Source organism: Coregonus clupeaformis, unplaced genomic scaffold (assembly GCF_020615455.1).
Source record: "Coregonus clupeaformis isolate EN_2021a unplaced genomic scaffold, ASM2061545v1 scaf0969, whole genome shotgun sequence".
Classification (NCBI taxonomy): domain Eukaryota; kingdom Metazoa; phylum Chordata; class Actinopteri; order Salmoniformes; family Salmonidae; genus Coregonus; species Coregonus clupeaformis.
The window spans coordinates 87,674-103,307 of NW_025534423.1; the positions used below are offsets into that span (position 1 = coordinate 87,674).

At 44.5% G+C, this 15,634-nt stretch overlaps 1 protein-coding gene across 1 annotated transcript in view; it reads left to right on the plus strand.

The window, feature by feature from the left end:
* LOC121565680 (neuronal acetylcholine receptor subunit alpha-7) overlaps positions 1-14,647 on the plus strand; it is a 39,671-nt gene extending 25,024 nt beyond the window's left edge. The window contains 11 exon segments of the mRNA XM_045217220.1: positions 7,055-7,222; positions 8,017-8,211; positions 12,955-13,041; positions 13,508-13,617; positions 14,106-14,150; positions 14,152-14,235; positions 14,238-14,312; positions 14,315-14,356; positions 14,359-14,530; positions 14,533-14,594; positions 14,597-14,647. Of these exon segments, the coding sequence (XP_045073155.1) occupies positions 7,055-7,222; positions 8,017-8,211; positions 12,955-13,041; positions 13,508-13,617; positions 14,106-14,150; positions 14,152-14,235; positions 14,238-14,312; positions 14,315-14,356; positions 14,359-14,530; positions 14,533-14,594; positions 14,597-14,647 (1,091 nt within the window).
* Positions 14,648-15,634: the final 987 nt, after the last annotated feature.

A 15,634-nucleotide genomic window follows, 5' to 3' on the forward strand; every position in this document is an offset into this window, starting at 1 on the left:
CCCTCAAAGCTCATCACTAAGCTAAGGACCCTGGAACTAAACACCTCCCTCTGCAACTGGATCCTGGACTTTCTGACGGGCCACCCCTAGGTGGTAGGGTAGGCAACAACACATCTTCCACACTGATCCTCAACACGGGGGCCCCTCAGGGGTGCGTGCTTAGTCCCCCTCCTGTACTCCCCTGTTCACCCACGACTGCGTGGCCAAGCACGACTCCAACACCATCATTAAGTTTGCTGACGACACAACGGTGGTAGACCTGATCACCGACAACGATGAGACAGCCTACAGGGAGGAGGTCAGAGACCTGGCAGTGTGGGGCCAGGACAACAACCTCTCCCCTCAACGTGAGCAAGACAAAGGAGATGATTGTGGACTACATGAAAAGGAGGGCAGAACACGCCCCCATTCACATCGACAGGGATGTAGTGGAGCGAGTCGAGAGTTCCTTGGTGTCCACATCATCAATAAACTATCATGGTCCAAACACACCAAGAAAGTTTTGAAGAGGCACGACAATGCCTTTTCCTCCTCAGGAGACTAAAAAGATTTGGCATGGGTCCCCAGATCCTCAAAATGTTCTACAGCATCACTGCCTGGTATGGCAACTGCTCGGTATTGGGTAGTGCGTGACAACCCAGTACATCACTGGGGCCAAGGCTTCCTGCCATCCAGGACCTATATACAGTGAGGGAAAAAAGTATTTGATCCCATGCTGATTTTGTACATTTGCCCACTGACAAAGACATGATCAGTCTGTAATTTTAATGGTAGGTTTATTTGAACAGTGAGAGACAGAATAACAACAAAAAATCCAGAAAACGCATGTCAAAATGTTATAAATTGATTTGCATTTAAATGAGGGAAATAAGTATTTGACCCCTCTGCAAAACATGACTTAGTACTTGGTGGCAAAACCTTTGTTGGCAATCACAGTGGTCAGATGTTTCTTGTAGTTGGCCACCAGGTTTGCACACACATCTCAGGAGGGATTTTGTCCCACTCCTCTTTGCAGATCTTCTCCAAGTCATTAAGGTTTCCGAGGCTGACGTTTGGCAACTCGAACCTTCATCTCCCTCCACAGATTTTCTATGGGATTAAGGTCTGGAGACTGGCTAGGCCACTCCAGGACCTTAATGTACTTCTTCTTGAGCCACTCCTTTGTTGCCTTGGCCGTGTGTTTTGGGTCATTGTCATGCTGGAATACCCATCCATGACCCATTTTCAATGCCCTGGCTGAGGGAAGGAGGTTCTCACCCAAGATTTGACGGTACATGGCCCCGTCCATCATCCCTTTGATGCGGTGAAGTTGTCCTTTCCCCTTAGCAGAAAAACACCCCCAAAACATAATGTTTCCACCTCCATGTTTGACGGTGGGGATGGTGTTCTTGGGGTCATTGGCAGCATTCCTCCTCCTCCAAACACAGCGAGTTGAGTTGATGCCAAAGAGCTCGATTTTGGTCTCATCTGACCACAACACTTTCACCCAGATCTCCTCTGAATCATTCAGATGTTCATTGGCAAACTTCAGACGGCCCTGTATATGTGCTTTCTTGAGCAGGGGGACCTTGCGGGCGCTGCAGGATTTCAGTCCTTCACGGCGTAGTGTGTTACCAATTGTTTTCTTGGTGACTATGGTCCCAGCTGCCTTGAGATGATTGACAAGATCCTCCCGTGTAGTTCTGGGCTGATTACTCACCGTTCTCATGATCATTGCAACTCCACGAGGTGAGATCTTGCATGGGGCCCCAGACCGAGGGAGATTGACAGTTATTTTGTGTTTCTTCCATTTGCGAATAATCGCACCAACTGTTGTCACCTTCTCACCAAGCTGCTTGGCGATGGTCTTGTAGCCCATTCCAGCCTTGTGTAGGTCTACAATCTTGTCCCTGACATCCTTGGAGAGCTCTTTGGTCTTGACCATGGTGGAGAGTTTGGAATCTGATTGATTGCTTCTGTGGACAGGTGTCTTTTATACAGGTAACAAGCTGAGATTAGTAGCACTCTCCCTTTAAGAGTTGTCAAAGACAACTCCCCAAAAAATGGTCAAAGACTCCAGTCACCCAAGTCATAGACTGTTCTCTCTGCTACCGCACGGCAAGCGGTACCATTTTTCACTTCTTCCACACTCACTTTACGGAATTCAAAATTGTAATGCTTGTCTTTCATAATTTGATCAGTTATACTTGGATGTGTAGTGTCAGCGTTTGTTACTGTCATGTCCTGCCTAAGTTTTCTAATCTTGCCAATGAAAATATCATTAAAGTAATTGGCAATATCAGTGGATTTTGTGATGAATGAGCCATCTGATTCAATGAATGATGGAGCTGAGTTTGCCTTTTTGTCCAAAAATTTCATTTAAGGTGCTTCAAAGCTCTTTACTATCATTCTTTATATCATTTATCTTTGTTTCATAGTATAGTTTCTTCATATTTTGATTCAGTTTAGTCACATGATTTCTCAATTAGCAGTATGTTTGCCAATCGGTTGTGCAGCCAGACTTATTTACCATTCCTTTTGCCTCATCCATCTCAACCATACAATTGTTCAATTCCTCATCAATTCCACGGGGATTTAACAGTTTGTACAGTCATTTTCTTAATGGGTGCATGCTTATTAGTAACTGGAATAAGCATTTTCATAAATTTCTCAAGTGCAGCGTCTGGTTGCTCCTCATTACACACCACAGACCAACAAATATTATTTACATCAACAACATATGAATCAAATCAAATCAAATTTTATTTGTCACATACACGTGTTTAGCAGATGTTATAGCGGGTGTAGCGAAAATGCTTGTGCTTCTAGCTCCGACAGTGCAGTAATATCTAACAAGTAGTATCTAACAATTCCACAACATATACCTAATACACACAAAACTAGTAAGGAATGGGATTTAAGAATATATACATATATGGACAAGTAATGACAGAGCGGCATTGACTAAGATACAGTTGAATATAATGCAGTATATACATATGAGATGAGTAGTGCAAGATATGTAAACATTATTAAAGTGCAGCCTCTAATGTGCTAGTGATGGCTATTTAACAGTCTGATGGCCTTGAGATAGAAGCTGTTTTTCATTCTCTCGGTCCCAGCTTTGATGCACCTGTACTGACCTCACCTTCTGGATGATAGCAGGGTGAACAGGCAGTGGCTCGGGTGGTTGATGTCCTTGATGATCTTTTTGGCCTTCCTGTGACATCGGGTGTTGTATGTGTCTTGGAGGGCGGGTAGTTTGCCCCCGGTAATGCGTTCGGCAGACCGCACCACCCTCTGGAGAGCCCTGTGGTTGCTGGCGGTGCAGTTGCCGTACCAGGCGGAGATACAGCCCGACAGGATGCTCTCAATTGTGCATCTGTAAAAGGTTGTGAGGGTTTTAGGTGCTAAGCCAAATTTCTTCAGCCTCCTGAGGTTGAAGAGGCTCTGTTGCGCCTTCTTCACCACACTGTCTGCGTGGGTGGACCATTTCATTTCAGTTTGTCAGTGATGTGTACGCCAAGGAACTTGAAGCTTTCCACCTTCTCCACTGCGGTCCCGTCGATGAGGATAGGGGGTGCACCCTCTGCTGTTTCCTGAAGTCCCGATCATCTCCTTTGTTTTGTTAATGTTGAGTGAGAGGTTATTTTCCTGGCACCCCCACACCCAGAGCCCTCACCTCCTCCCTGTGGATGGTCTCGTCATTGTTGGTAATCAAGCCTATTACTGTTGTCTTCTGCAAACTTGATGATTGAGTTGGAGGCATGTTTGGCCATGCAGTCATGGGTGAACAGGGAGTACAGGAGGGGCTGAGCACGCACCTTGTGGGGCCCCAGTGTTGAGGATCAGCGAAGTGGAGATGTTGTTTCCTAGCTTCACCACCTGGGGGCGGCCCGTCAGGAAGTCCAGGACCCAGTTGCACAGGGCGGGGTTCAGACCCAGGGCCTCGAGCTTAATGATGAGCTTGGAGGGTACTATGGTGTTGAATGCTGAGCTATAGTCAATGAACAGCATTCTTACCAGGTATTCCTTTTGTCCAGATGGGATAGGGCAGTGTGATGGCGATTGCATTGTCTGTGGATCTCTTGTGGCGGTAAGCAAATTGGAGTGGGTCTAGGGTGACGGGTCCAATCACTACAAAACGTATTGAATGACCTCTTATACACTATATTAGGCCCAGCCTTTGGAACTTTGGTTTTTCTAGATGTGGCTACTGTATTGTGATCACTACATCCAATGGATTTGGATGCTGCTTTAAAGCAAAATTCTGCAGCATTAGTAAAGATGTGATCAATACATGTTGATATCATTCCTGTGCTGTTTTTAACTACCCTGGTAGGTTGACTGATAACCTGAACCTGTCACGCCTGACTCAGGGGACTTTATATGTTGAGTCAGGGTGTGTATATTCTTTGTTGTGTATGTTCTATGTTGTGTTCTAGTATGTATAGTTCTATGTTGGCTGGTGTGGTTCCCAATCAGAGGCAGCTGTCGCTCGTTGTCTCTGATTGGGGACCATACTTAAGCAGCCTATTGGCACTGTCTAGTGGTGGGATCTTGTTCCGTGGAAGGTATGATGTGTGTGCTACCTTGGACTTCACGTTTCGTTTCATTTCTTGTTTTGTCGTGGTGTTTATCAGTAAATAAACATGTATCGTATATCACGCTGCGCCTTGGTCTGACCCGTCCTTAGACGAACGTGACAGAACCAGATTGCAGGCACTAGTTACAGTTTGAAGATTTTTCTTGACTGAGCAGCTTGATGAAAGCCAGTCAATATTTAAATCACCCAGAAAATATACCTCTCTGTTGATATCACATACATTATCAAGCATTTCACGGATGTTATCCAGATACTGACTGTTAGCACTTGGTGGTCTATAGCAGCTTCCCATCTGAATGGGCTTTAGGTGAGGCAGGTGAACCTGTAGCCATATTACTTCAACAGTAATTAACATGAGATCCTCTTTACAGGAATGTGGTTCTGAATATAAACGGCAACACCTCCACCTTTGGCATTTCTGTATTTTCTGTAGATGTTATAACCATGTATTGCTACCACTGTATCATCAAAGGTATTATCTAAGTGAGTTTCAGAGATTGTCAGAATATGAATGTAATCTGTTACTAGCAAATTATTGATTTCATGAACCTTGTTTCTTAAGCTACATATGTTAACGTGGGCTATTTTTAACACTTTTCTGGGATGCTTGATTGTTTTCATTGATTTACTGGGAAGCTTAGTAGAAGTAGACATGCTCATGTTGTTTAGGTTAGTGCAGGGTGAGCTGCACACAGTGGACTTCCTACTAGGACACACCACCTCAGCGCTAACAGTATAACTTTGGTTCATAGGCACATGATTACTGCATACAATAGCTGTGGAATCAGCAGAGGCATTCAGGGCAGTAAGAGGGACATACATTAGGTTACTTACATTGTCTTCCAATACCCCCTGGGATAATGTACATTTGCTGAAGCATTATGGCAACTCAGCGACACAATGGTAGGGATTAACTGAGCTGGACTTGGATCATTGATAAGTCATTAATAAGTAATTGTCTCAACGAAGCCTTATAATGCTGCGAAAGGATCCAGGCATCCAAATCATTTGGGTGGATCCCATCCTCCTTATAAAACAAGCTTTGTTTCCAGAAGGTATCAAAATTGTCAATAAATGTTACACCCACAGAGCTGCAGTTGTCTCGTTGCCAGTTATGAAGGGCTAAAAGTCTGCTGAAACGTTCAATGCCATGATTTACAGAGAGCACAGGGACAGATATTATGGGGCGTTTGTTGGTGTCAAGCAGAGAGACCCAATCAGTTCTTTAAAATCCATCTTCAGCTGTTCTGAGCTGCCCTTCATAATGTAATTGAATCCCATGTTAACTATGATAGACTCAATTTCCTGATGCAGGTTTTTAATGTTTGGCAGTAGCTTAATGATGTCCTGTACTCGTGCTCCTGGATAGCATGGCCCCGTGTAGCTCAGTTGGTAGAGCATGGCGCTTGCAACGCCAGGGTTGTGGGTTCGTTTCCCACGGGGGCCAGTATAAAAATGTATGCACTCACTAACTGTAAGTCGCTCTGGATAAGCACGTCTGCTAAATGACTAAAATGTAAATGTAATAGCACAAAGTTTTAGCTCCAGGGACTGATAAATTTGTCACCATTGAATTGCCAAATACAACGGCCAGAGAAGGGGATGGAGAAATTGCCCATTCCTACCCCCTAACACAATACGTTGAACCTTTCACGGGCCCACGGGAAGCAGGATAGCATACGCCCACTGCTCCCGGCGATAGGTCCAAACCTCTGTCTTTACTGTTGTTGTGATGTATAGGACTGTGTTTACTGTTGTTGTGGTGTATAGGACTGTGTTTACTGTTGTTGTGATGTATAGGACTGTGTTTACTGTTTGTTGTGGTGTATAGGACTGTGTTTACTGTTGTTGTGGTGTATAGGACTGTCTTTACTGTTGTTGTGGTGTATAGGACTGTCTTTACTGTTTGTTGTGGTGTATAGGACTGTCTTTACTGTTGTTGTGGGTAGGACTGTACTGTTGTTGTGGTGTATAGGACTGTCTTTACTGTTGTTGTGGTGTATAGGACTCTGTCTTTCATATCTTTATACCCTTTGAAAGTCATCTCTCTAGCTCTAACTTTCTTTGTTTATCTATTTCTATCCATGCCTTTCTCTCTCTCTCCCTCCATCCCTCCTCCATTCCTATCCTCCCATTTACTCATCTATTCTTATCCTCCCATTTATCCTCTATCCCTCCCCTCCATCTCTATCCCTCCCTCCATCCCTCCCATTTACCTCCATCTCTATCTCTCCCTCTATCCCTCCCATTTACCTCCATCTCTATCCCTCCCTCTATCCCTCCCATTTACCTCCATCTCTATCTCTGTTTCTATCTCTCCCTCTATCCCTCCCATTTACCTCCATCTCTATCCCTCCCTCTATCCCTCCCATTTACCTCCATCTCTATCTCTGTTTCTATCTCTCCCTCCATCCCTCCCATTTACCTCCATCACCCTTTCTTTCTCTCCTCATTCATGTTCCAACACAGGCATATTCAAGAGCACCTGCTACATCGATGTGCGCTGGTTCCCCTTTGATCTCCAGAGGTGTGACCTGAAGTTTGGCTCCTGGACCTATGGAGGCTGGTCTCTGGACCTACAGATGATGGAGGCAGATATCACAGGTTACATCCCCAACGGAGAGTGGGACCTAGTGGGTAAGAGATGGCGGCTGGCTAGTATTGGACAATATATTGTCACCACAGAACCTGGGTTCTGATGGCACGGTTGTTTGGAAGACGATGCTGCCAACCCCAGAGTAGTGGGTTGGAGTCCTGTATGGGCCATATACCGGTATTCTTCTTACAGTATGTGTTTTTGGATCAAAGTGTCTAAATTACAATATAACATTTAAATTGTTATTGCAAGAACTGTTTTGAACAAGCTTGGAAGTTTGGGATAACTCACAAATATGACCCAGACTATTCTTTTTTTTTATTTGAGTTTAACTTTCAAACTAGATGGTCAAACTATAAAAGCTAGATCCTGTATGTACGATTGATCACAGTCAAATGAAATAGGGGAATTTATTCAAAAGGCTTTTCCTCAGCAGTACAGATCTTTAGTGAAATTTGCTTCTACGGAATCCCTGGCAAATTGACTAATGTATTTACAAGAGAGGGGTTCTAATGAAATGACATCCCAGTGCTGGAAGCCAGTGGTAGGCTTTACTACTTTGAATATAGTTTTTCTTGCATGTTGGACTGCTTATAAAGAGATATGGCAGGCACTATTACTGTAATGGGGAACTGATGAAAACTAACAATACCATTTGATTCAGGGTCAAACTCCCAACACCCTTAACCTACTAAAGCTTCCTTATTGTGAAACACCATGAATTTACCTGAAATAAAGACATCCATTACTGCAAATAATTTCAGTACAACCCAAATTGAGTCCTCAAAACTGTAATTGACTTCCTATATTGTTGTCTTCCTGGTGTATGATACAGAGGTGCCCGGGCGCAGGAACGAGCGCTTCTACGACTGCTGTAAGGAGCCTTACCCTGACGTAACCTTTACTGTGGTGATGCGTAGACGTACCCTCTACTATGGCCTCAACCTCCTCATCCCCTGTGTTCTCATCTCCACCTTGGCCCTACTCGTCTTCCTGCTGCCTGCTGACTCTGGGGAGAAGATATCACTGGGTCAGCTCCGTGGATGGATGGGTGGATGAGTGGATGAGTGGGTGGGTGGATGAGTGGGTGGGTGGATGAGTGGATGAGTGGGTGGGTGGATGAGTGGGTGGGTGGATGAGTGGATGAGTGGGTGGGTGGTTGAGTGGATGGGTGCGTGCATGGGTGGGTATGTGGGTGGATGGATGACTATTATTGGACATTTAAACATAAATAGGTTATTAAATCAACACCTGTTATTAAATCAACACTAGGGGTGTGGGGTTCTCATGACAAATTCTAACATGAAAAGTACAAACATCATGATATTCACAGACATCACCCATCAAATCAAATCAAATTTTATTGGTCACATGCGCCGAATACAACAGGTGCAGACATTACAGTGAAATGCTTACTTACAGCCCTTAACCAACAGTGCATTTATTTTTAACAAAAAAAGTAAAAATAAAACAACAACAAAAAAAAAGTGTTGAGAAAAAAAAAGAGCAGAAGTAAAATAAAGTGACAGTAGGGAGGCTATATATACAGGGGGGTACCGTTGCAGAGTCAATGTCGGGGCACCGGCTAGTTGAGGTAATATGTACATGTGGGTAGAGTTAAAGTGACTATGCATAAATAATTAACAGTGTAGCAGCAGCGTAAAAAGGATGGGGTGGGGGGGCAGTGCAAATAGTCCGGGTATCCATGATTAGCTGTTCAGGAGTCTTATGGCTTGGGGGTAGAAGCTGTTGAGAAGTCTTTTTGGACCTAGACTTGGCACTCCGGTACCGCTTGCCGTGCGGTAGCAGGGAGAACAGTCTATGACTAGGGTGGCTGGAGTCTTTGACAATTTTGAGGGCCTTCCTCTGACACCGCCTGGTATAGAGGTCCTGGATGGCAGGAAGCTTTGCCCCAGTGATGTACTGGGCCGTACGCACTACCCTCTGTAGTGCCTTGCGGTCTGAGGCCAAGCAGTTGCCATACCAGGCGGTGATGCAACCAGTCAGGATGCTCTCGATGGTGCAGCTGTATAATCTTTTGAGGATCTGAGGACCCATGCCAAATCTTTTCAGTCTCCTGAGGGGGAATAGGCTTTGTCGTGCCCTCTTCACGACTGTCTTGGTGTGTTTGGACCATGATAGTTTGTTGGTGATGTGGACACCAAGAAACTTGAAGCTCTCAACCTTTTTCACTACAGCCCCGTCGATGAGAATGGGGGCGTGCTCAGTCCTCTTTTCTTTCCTGTAGTCCACAATCATCTCCTTTGTCTTGGTCACGTTGAGGGAGAGGTTGTTGTCCTGGCACCACACGGCCAGATCTCTGACCTCCTCCCTATAGGCTGTCTCATCGTTGTCGGTGATCAGGCCTACCACTGTTGTGTCGTCGGCAAACTTAATGATGGTGTTGGAGTCGTGCCTGGCCATGCAGTCATGGGTGAACAGAGAGTACAGGAGGGGGACTGAGCACGCACCCTGAGGGGCCCCCCGTGTTGAGGATCAGTGTGGCAGATGTGTTGTTACCTACCCTTACCACCTGGGGCGGCCCGTCAGGAAGTCCAGGATCCAGTTGCAGAGGGAGGTGTTTAGTCCCAGGATCCTTAGCTTAGTGATGAGCTTAGAGGGCACTATGGTGTTGAATGCTGAGCTGTAGTCAATGAATAGCATTCTCACGTAGGTGTTCCTCTTGTCCAGGTGGGAAAGGGCAGTGTGGAGTGCAATAGAGATTGCATCATCTGTGGATCTGTTGAGGCGGTATGCAAATTGGAGTGGGTCTAGGGTTTCTGGGATAATGCTGTTGATGTGAGCCATGACCAGCCTTTCAAAGCACTTCATGGCTACAGACGTCAGTGCTACGGGTCGGTAGTCATTTAGGCAGGTTATCTTAGGAGTCCTTGGGCACGGGGACTATGGTGGTCTGCTTGAAACATGTTGGTATTACAGACTCAGTCAGGGACATGTTGAAAATGTCAGTGAAGACACTTGCCAGTTGGTCAGCACATGCTCAAGTACACGTCCTGGTAATCCGTCTGGCCCTGCGGCCTTGTGAATGTTGACCTGCTTAAAAGTCTTACTCACATCGGCTACGGAGAGCGTGATCACATAGTCATCCGGAACAGCTGGTGCTCTCATGCATGCTTCAGTGTTGCTTGCCTCGAAGCGAGCATAGAAGTGGTTTAGCTCGTCTGGTAGGCTTGTGTCACTGGGCAGCTCGCGGCTGTGCTTCCCTTTGTAGTCTGTAATAGTTTTCAAGCCCTGCCACATCCGACGAGCATCAGAGCCAGTGATGTCAATGGGAGATTTGTGTGGCGATTAAGCATATATTTCAAGCTAGGATTTTGATACAGCCATCAAACTACATGCCAGGCAAGAGACCCTATACTCCTCACAAGGTAATGCACGTATTATTATAATTATTATTATTCTGAGTTTATAACTCAGTATTTACTCAATACTCACTGAGGGGAAACCAGCCACTGGAAGAAATATTCATGAAAAGCTCCAGCAGTTGGTGATAAAGCAAATTCTTATGCACCTCTCAGAAGTCAGGCTTCAGTCTTCAGATGACTCTGCTGTATCATTCAGTGCTAGGAGAATCATATTGACAATCCTATTTCCATTTCTCAGAACCTGGCTGAGTGCTGACTTGGAGCTGTATAAGGCATCAAGGCATGCCGGGCGATTTATGTATGTCTACACGTCTCATTGGAAAGATTAGGAGCCTGCAATGCAGATGGTTTCCTTAATTAACCCAGTGTTTCTCCAAAAGAGCTGTGTGTGTGTGGCAGCTGTTTGGGTGTCTAGAGGGGTGATGGGGAAGCAGGAAATGTGTTTGATGTAGTCAGTCAAACTTCAAACAAAGAAAAAAACCTCTTGCTGTAATGTCTGTAATTTAATACTGCCATGTTTATTTTTAGTTCAGTATTTACACACTATGCAACATGAAGGATTTATAAATCAAATTTAGTTGAAAGTGTGACCATCACAAAACCCCATCTGCCTATATAATCAAGACTTACTGTATCAACCAACCAACACCATTATCTGTCAGCCTTTTTAGAAGTGATCAATGCACATAGGAAGATGTATTCAGTTTCAGTTCCTTCTGAGGAAATTGCCATGGCTGACTTAAAAAGAGCCAGGGACTATTGATCAGGGGAAAGAGAGACAGGAATATTCAGGCAGGGTCAACACTGTTGTTGTCCTTGGGTGTGCAGTGCACACACCTGCCAACATGATTCTGTGTCTCAAATGGAACCCTATTCCCTTTTATAGTGCAACTACTTTTGACCAGAGCCCTATGGGTAAAAGGGTGCCATTTGGGGACGTAACCGACAACCCCTGACAGTGAGTCACTGGTCAAGCCTCACTGATGCTCTACGATCTATCGGAAATTAAATCAGCGAGCTGTCTGCTCAGTTTAAGTCTTATTTTGGACATGCCTGGCTGATTTCCAGTGAGGCGAGTTGTGCTTCAACTCGCCGTTAATAATTATATTTCTACGGTCTGTCTTTATTTTTTAGTCTAAATATATTTGTTTTATTTTCTTAGTTCAGCCATGCTCAGACTCTGAGGGGATTAGATATAAATATTTTCGACATTTCCCTTTTGCAATGTGTTAATTTATAACTTATAATAGTATATGCCATTAAGCAGATGCTTTTATCCAAAGCGACTTAGTCATGCGTACATAAATTGTTTACGTATGGGTGGTCCCGGGAATCAAACCCACTATCCTGCCGTTGCAAGCGCCATGCTCTACCAACTGAGCTACAGAGGACCTCCTCAGGATATATGGCTACTTTTTGTCTTAGATTGAAATAGCTACCAAGCGCCTTATTTACTGAGTTGGCTGGCAAATCATACTGAAAACAAGTTTGACATTTTAAGTACTCATGTGTACCATTCACATTTCCTGAGAGAGACATGGACCTCTGACAAGTAGGGCCTCAGAGATAAGGGGAAGTAGCTGTTGCTATGGTTACAGGCAGGAATACACAGAAGAGGAGTTCCTAGCGAGTGAAAGGTGTGCCAGTGTGCTTTGAGATACCCAGGAATTGACACCTAATCACTTGGAGATATTCAGCCCCCGTCCTATCCCTGGAATTCAGTGGCTTAGAGACCCAGCCAGCTCATTAGCAAGCTTCAGGGGGGATTGCGTTAAATCTCTACCCACAGGTGTTTGATGTTGTTCCCACATCTCCACTCAAACCCTGTAAGCCTCAAGGCAGTATGAGGATGAACCACAATAGTAGATGTTGCTATTTCAGATCCCTCTGTCATTGTAGGCTAAAACCCAGTGAAGCAGCACTGGATTCTGACAAAAGTATGAAACGGAAGACTGTGTAAATTAGCATAATAATAAAACGGAATACTGTTTGATTACATGGATGGAATAAAAATAGAACAGAGGACAGTGAAATGCAGACTAGAATAGAACAGAATACAATGACACGCAATATATCTTGGTGAAATCCAGTTGAACCCTTTGGGTACACAGGGATAATATGCTGCAATGTGACACAATACAGCAGATGATTCCACCTGAATAAATTATAGATTGGTATTCATAGCAAGCCATTTTTAAAAAAACAACTCAGAAATGTGCAAAATAATGGTAGGGCCTACGTGTAAAATGGTGTTTGTTGAAATGTGTAATGTCTGTTTAAAATACCTTTTTTAAGGATTATTTCGCATTCCAAAATAACCATCCTGTTAATCACACAGACTACATTAACCCCTTCCTTTGTGCTAACTCATTTATGTTTCGTTCTAGGGATAACAGTGCTGCTCTCACTGACCGTCTTCATGTTGCTGGTTGCAGAGATCATGCCTGCAACCTCTGACTCAGTACCTTTAATCGGTAAGATTGTCTATTTTTAAATTGGAAATGACAATTGTAATGGGTCCCCTGTAGCTCAGTTGGTAGAGCATGGCGCTTGCAACGCCAGGGTTGTGGGTTCGTTTCCTACGGGGGGGGCAGTATGAAAAATGTATGCACTCACTAACTGTAAGTCGCTCTGGATAAGAGCGTCTGCTAAATGACTGAAATGTAATGGCTGCCATTTTGAAAAAGGCCAACAGTATAATTTCACCATCTTCAGGAGAGGAAGAACTATTGGAGGCTTGGAAGTGGCATAGTGTAAGTTCCTAATCTTTGTATTATTAAACCACTCAATTGTGTGGGGGGCTATTTCTCAGCCTGAAATACATTGAGTGACAAATGAGAACCTCTGCTGTTCTGTCATTTATCCTCTAGTCCTCTGTCCACCATCTCTTGCTCTCTGTCTCTCTCTCTGTCTCTCTCTCTGTCTCTCTCTGTATTGTAGCTCAGTACTTTGCCACCACCATGGTCATTGTGGGTCTCTCTGTGATTGCTACGGTTCTGGTCTTACAATACCACCATCACGATCCCGATGGAAGCAAGATGCCTAAGTGGGTGAGTGTATTTTTACACAAACCCATTATGTGAAATTACAATGAAATCTTATTAGTCACTCACTATTTCTATATCCAGACTCCTCATTGTTGTGATTCTGCCAAAGAAAGCCTCTCAGGGGTAAGGTGCTTTCTAATAGGTCTCAAAGCCCTTTGCCTGGTAAGGGGGAAGTCATTCACTAACAATGTGTGAGCACCAATCTGAGTGATGGACAGCAGCCATTTTGTGCTAGAACACTCACCACATTGGCTATTACAGTGGAGGGCTGAGGAATACAGTTGGACAATTAGAAGCAGGGGAGGATTAGGCAGCCATGATAGTGATCGTCACCACTGCTGTGCCATCGTGCCCTGCAGGACACCTCGTTCAAAGGAGTCATGCAGGGAGGATTTGAGTAAAAGTTTCATATTCTCTCTCTTACTATCTCCAGTCAGTACGCTGCCGTGAACAGTACATTCATTCTGGTTTTACTCTCTGATTGTGTGAAGACTCGGGTGATCCTGCTCAACTGGTGCGCCTGGTTCCTGCGTATGAAAGCGGCCCGGTGAGGACCGTGTACGCCCGGCCTGCCACAACAAGCATCCCCGTGGGAGCCTCACCAGCATGGACCTGAATGCCACGCGCCTCGGCCCCGCACTCCACCCAACGGCAACATGCTGTACATCGGCCTGGAGAGCATGCACTATGCTCCAGCCACCACCTCCCCGACTCCGGGGTCCTGTGTGGCCGTCTGGTGTGTGGTGGGGGAGGGACGAGGTGCTCTTGCCCACGCGGCCCACCTCCTCGGCGGGGAGCCTGGAGCCCGATCTGGCCAAGATCCTGGATGAGGTGCGCTACATCGCCGAGCGTTTCGACCATGACGAGGATGAGTTGGTGTGCAACGAGTGGAAGTTTGCGGCGTCAGTGATCGACCGCTCTGTCTCATGGCCTTCTCGCTCTTCACCATCCTCTGCACGATCGGTATCCTCATGTCGGCACCCCTAACTTTGTGGAAGCCATTTCCAAAGACTTCTTTTACCTAAGAGCTTGAAATGTTCACATGCTTTATCCACTAAATACACTACATGGTTTTTGAAATCTTACGGTTGCATAATCACATTACAAAACACATAGATTACTTATATCAAATGATTGAATCTTTTGTCTGTGATATAGAGATAGAACACATTATGTCTGCATAAATCTTCAATTTACAAGATGTACAGCTTTTTCACACTCAACTATTTCCCTGCAGGACGCAGCAGGACATCATATTAACATTGGATCTGGTGGAAAATCGTGGTGTATGTAACTGGCTTAAAGGAATCTAGGCATTAGATGTTATAGCCAACCAACAATGAAGAGTGATGCCTTGTATAGCATTATAAATACCAAGGTTACTTCAATTGAATCCAATGTGTTTTTGTCCACTTGGGTAATTGCTTAATGGCTACCCTTTATAACGCTCTCAGTTCAAAATGGTTCAATCGTTTTCTCTTATGTGGTGTAAAGAACAATTGCTGGATACATTCTGTTCAAGGTTTCTGTCAAAGTTATGTTGGTTTTGTGTTTGTAGATAGTGTGGCGGTATCTAGTGTGTTGTTTTCTGTGAATTGAAAATATCCATCGCAAAAATACCTTTTTGAGTTTTGGCAACTTTATTGCATCGTTATTATTATTATTATGTCTACAATAATAAAACACAACACTCCATCAGCATTATGTTTGTACCTGTACATTTTTTAAACTGATTTTATTTCCTGTTTGTTTATTTACTGTCATTTCTATGCAATGTAGTGCTTGGACTTATAAATCATCACTAGAAGATGTGTCCTCCATCAGCTTGATCTAATAGAGCAGACGTAAGAGTAAATGTAAATCCGGGACACTCAAATTGGTACGATATGTTAGGTTTGGTGGTTAGATAAGACAGAAGGTTACATAAGGCAAACACAAAAGGAGGGTGGATGTTAGTAGTATAATGCGAACGTCTAGCAACACGAAGGTTGTATGTTCGAATGTCATTATAGACAACTTT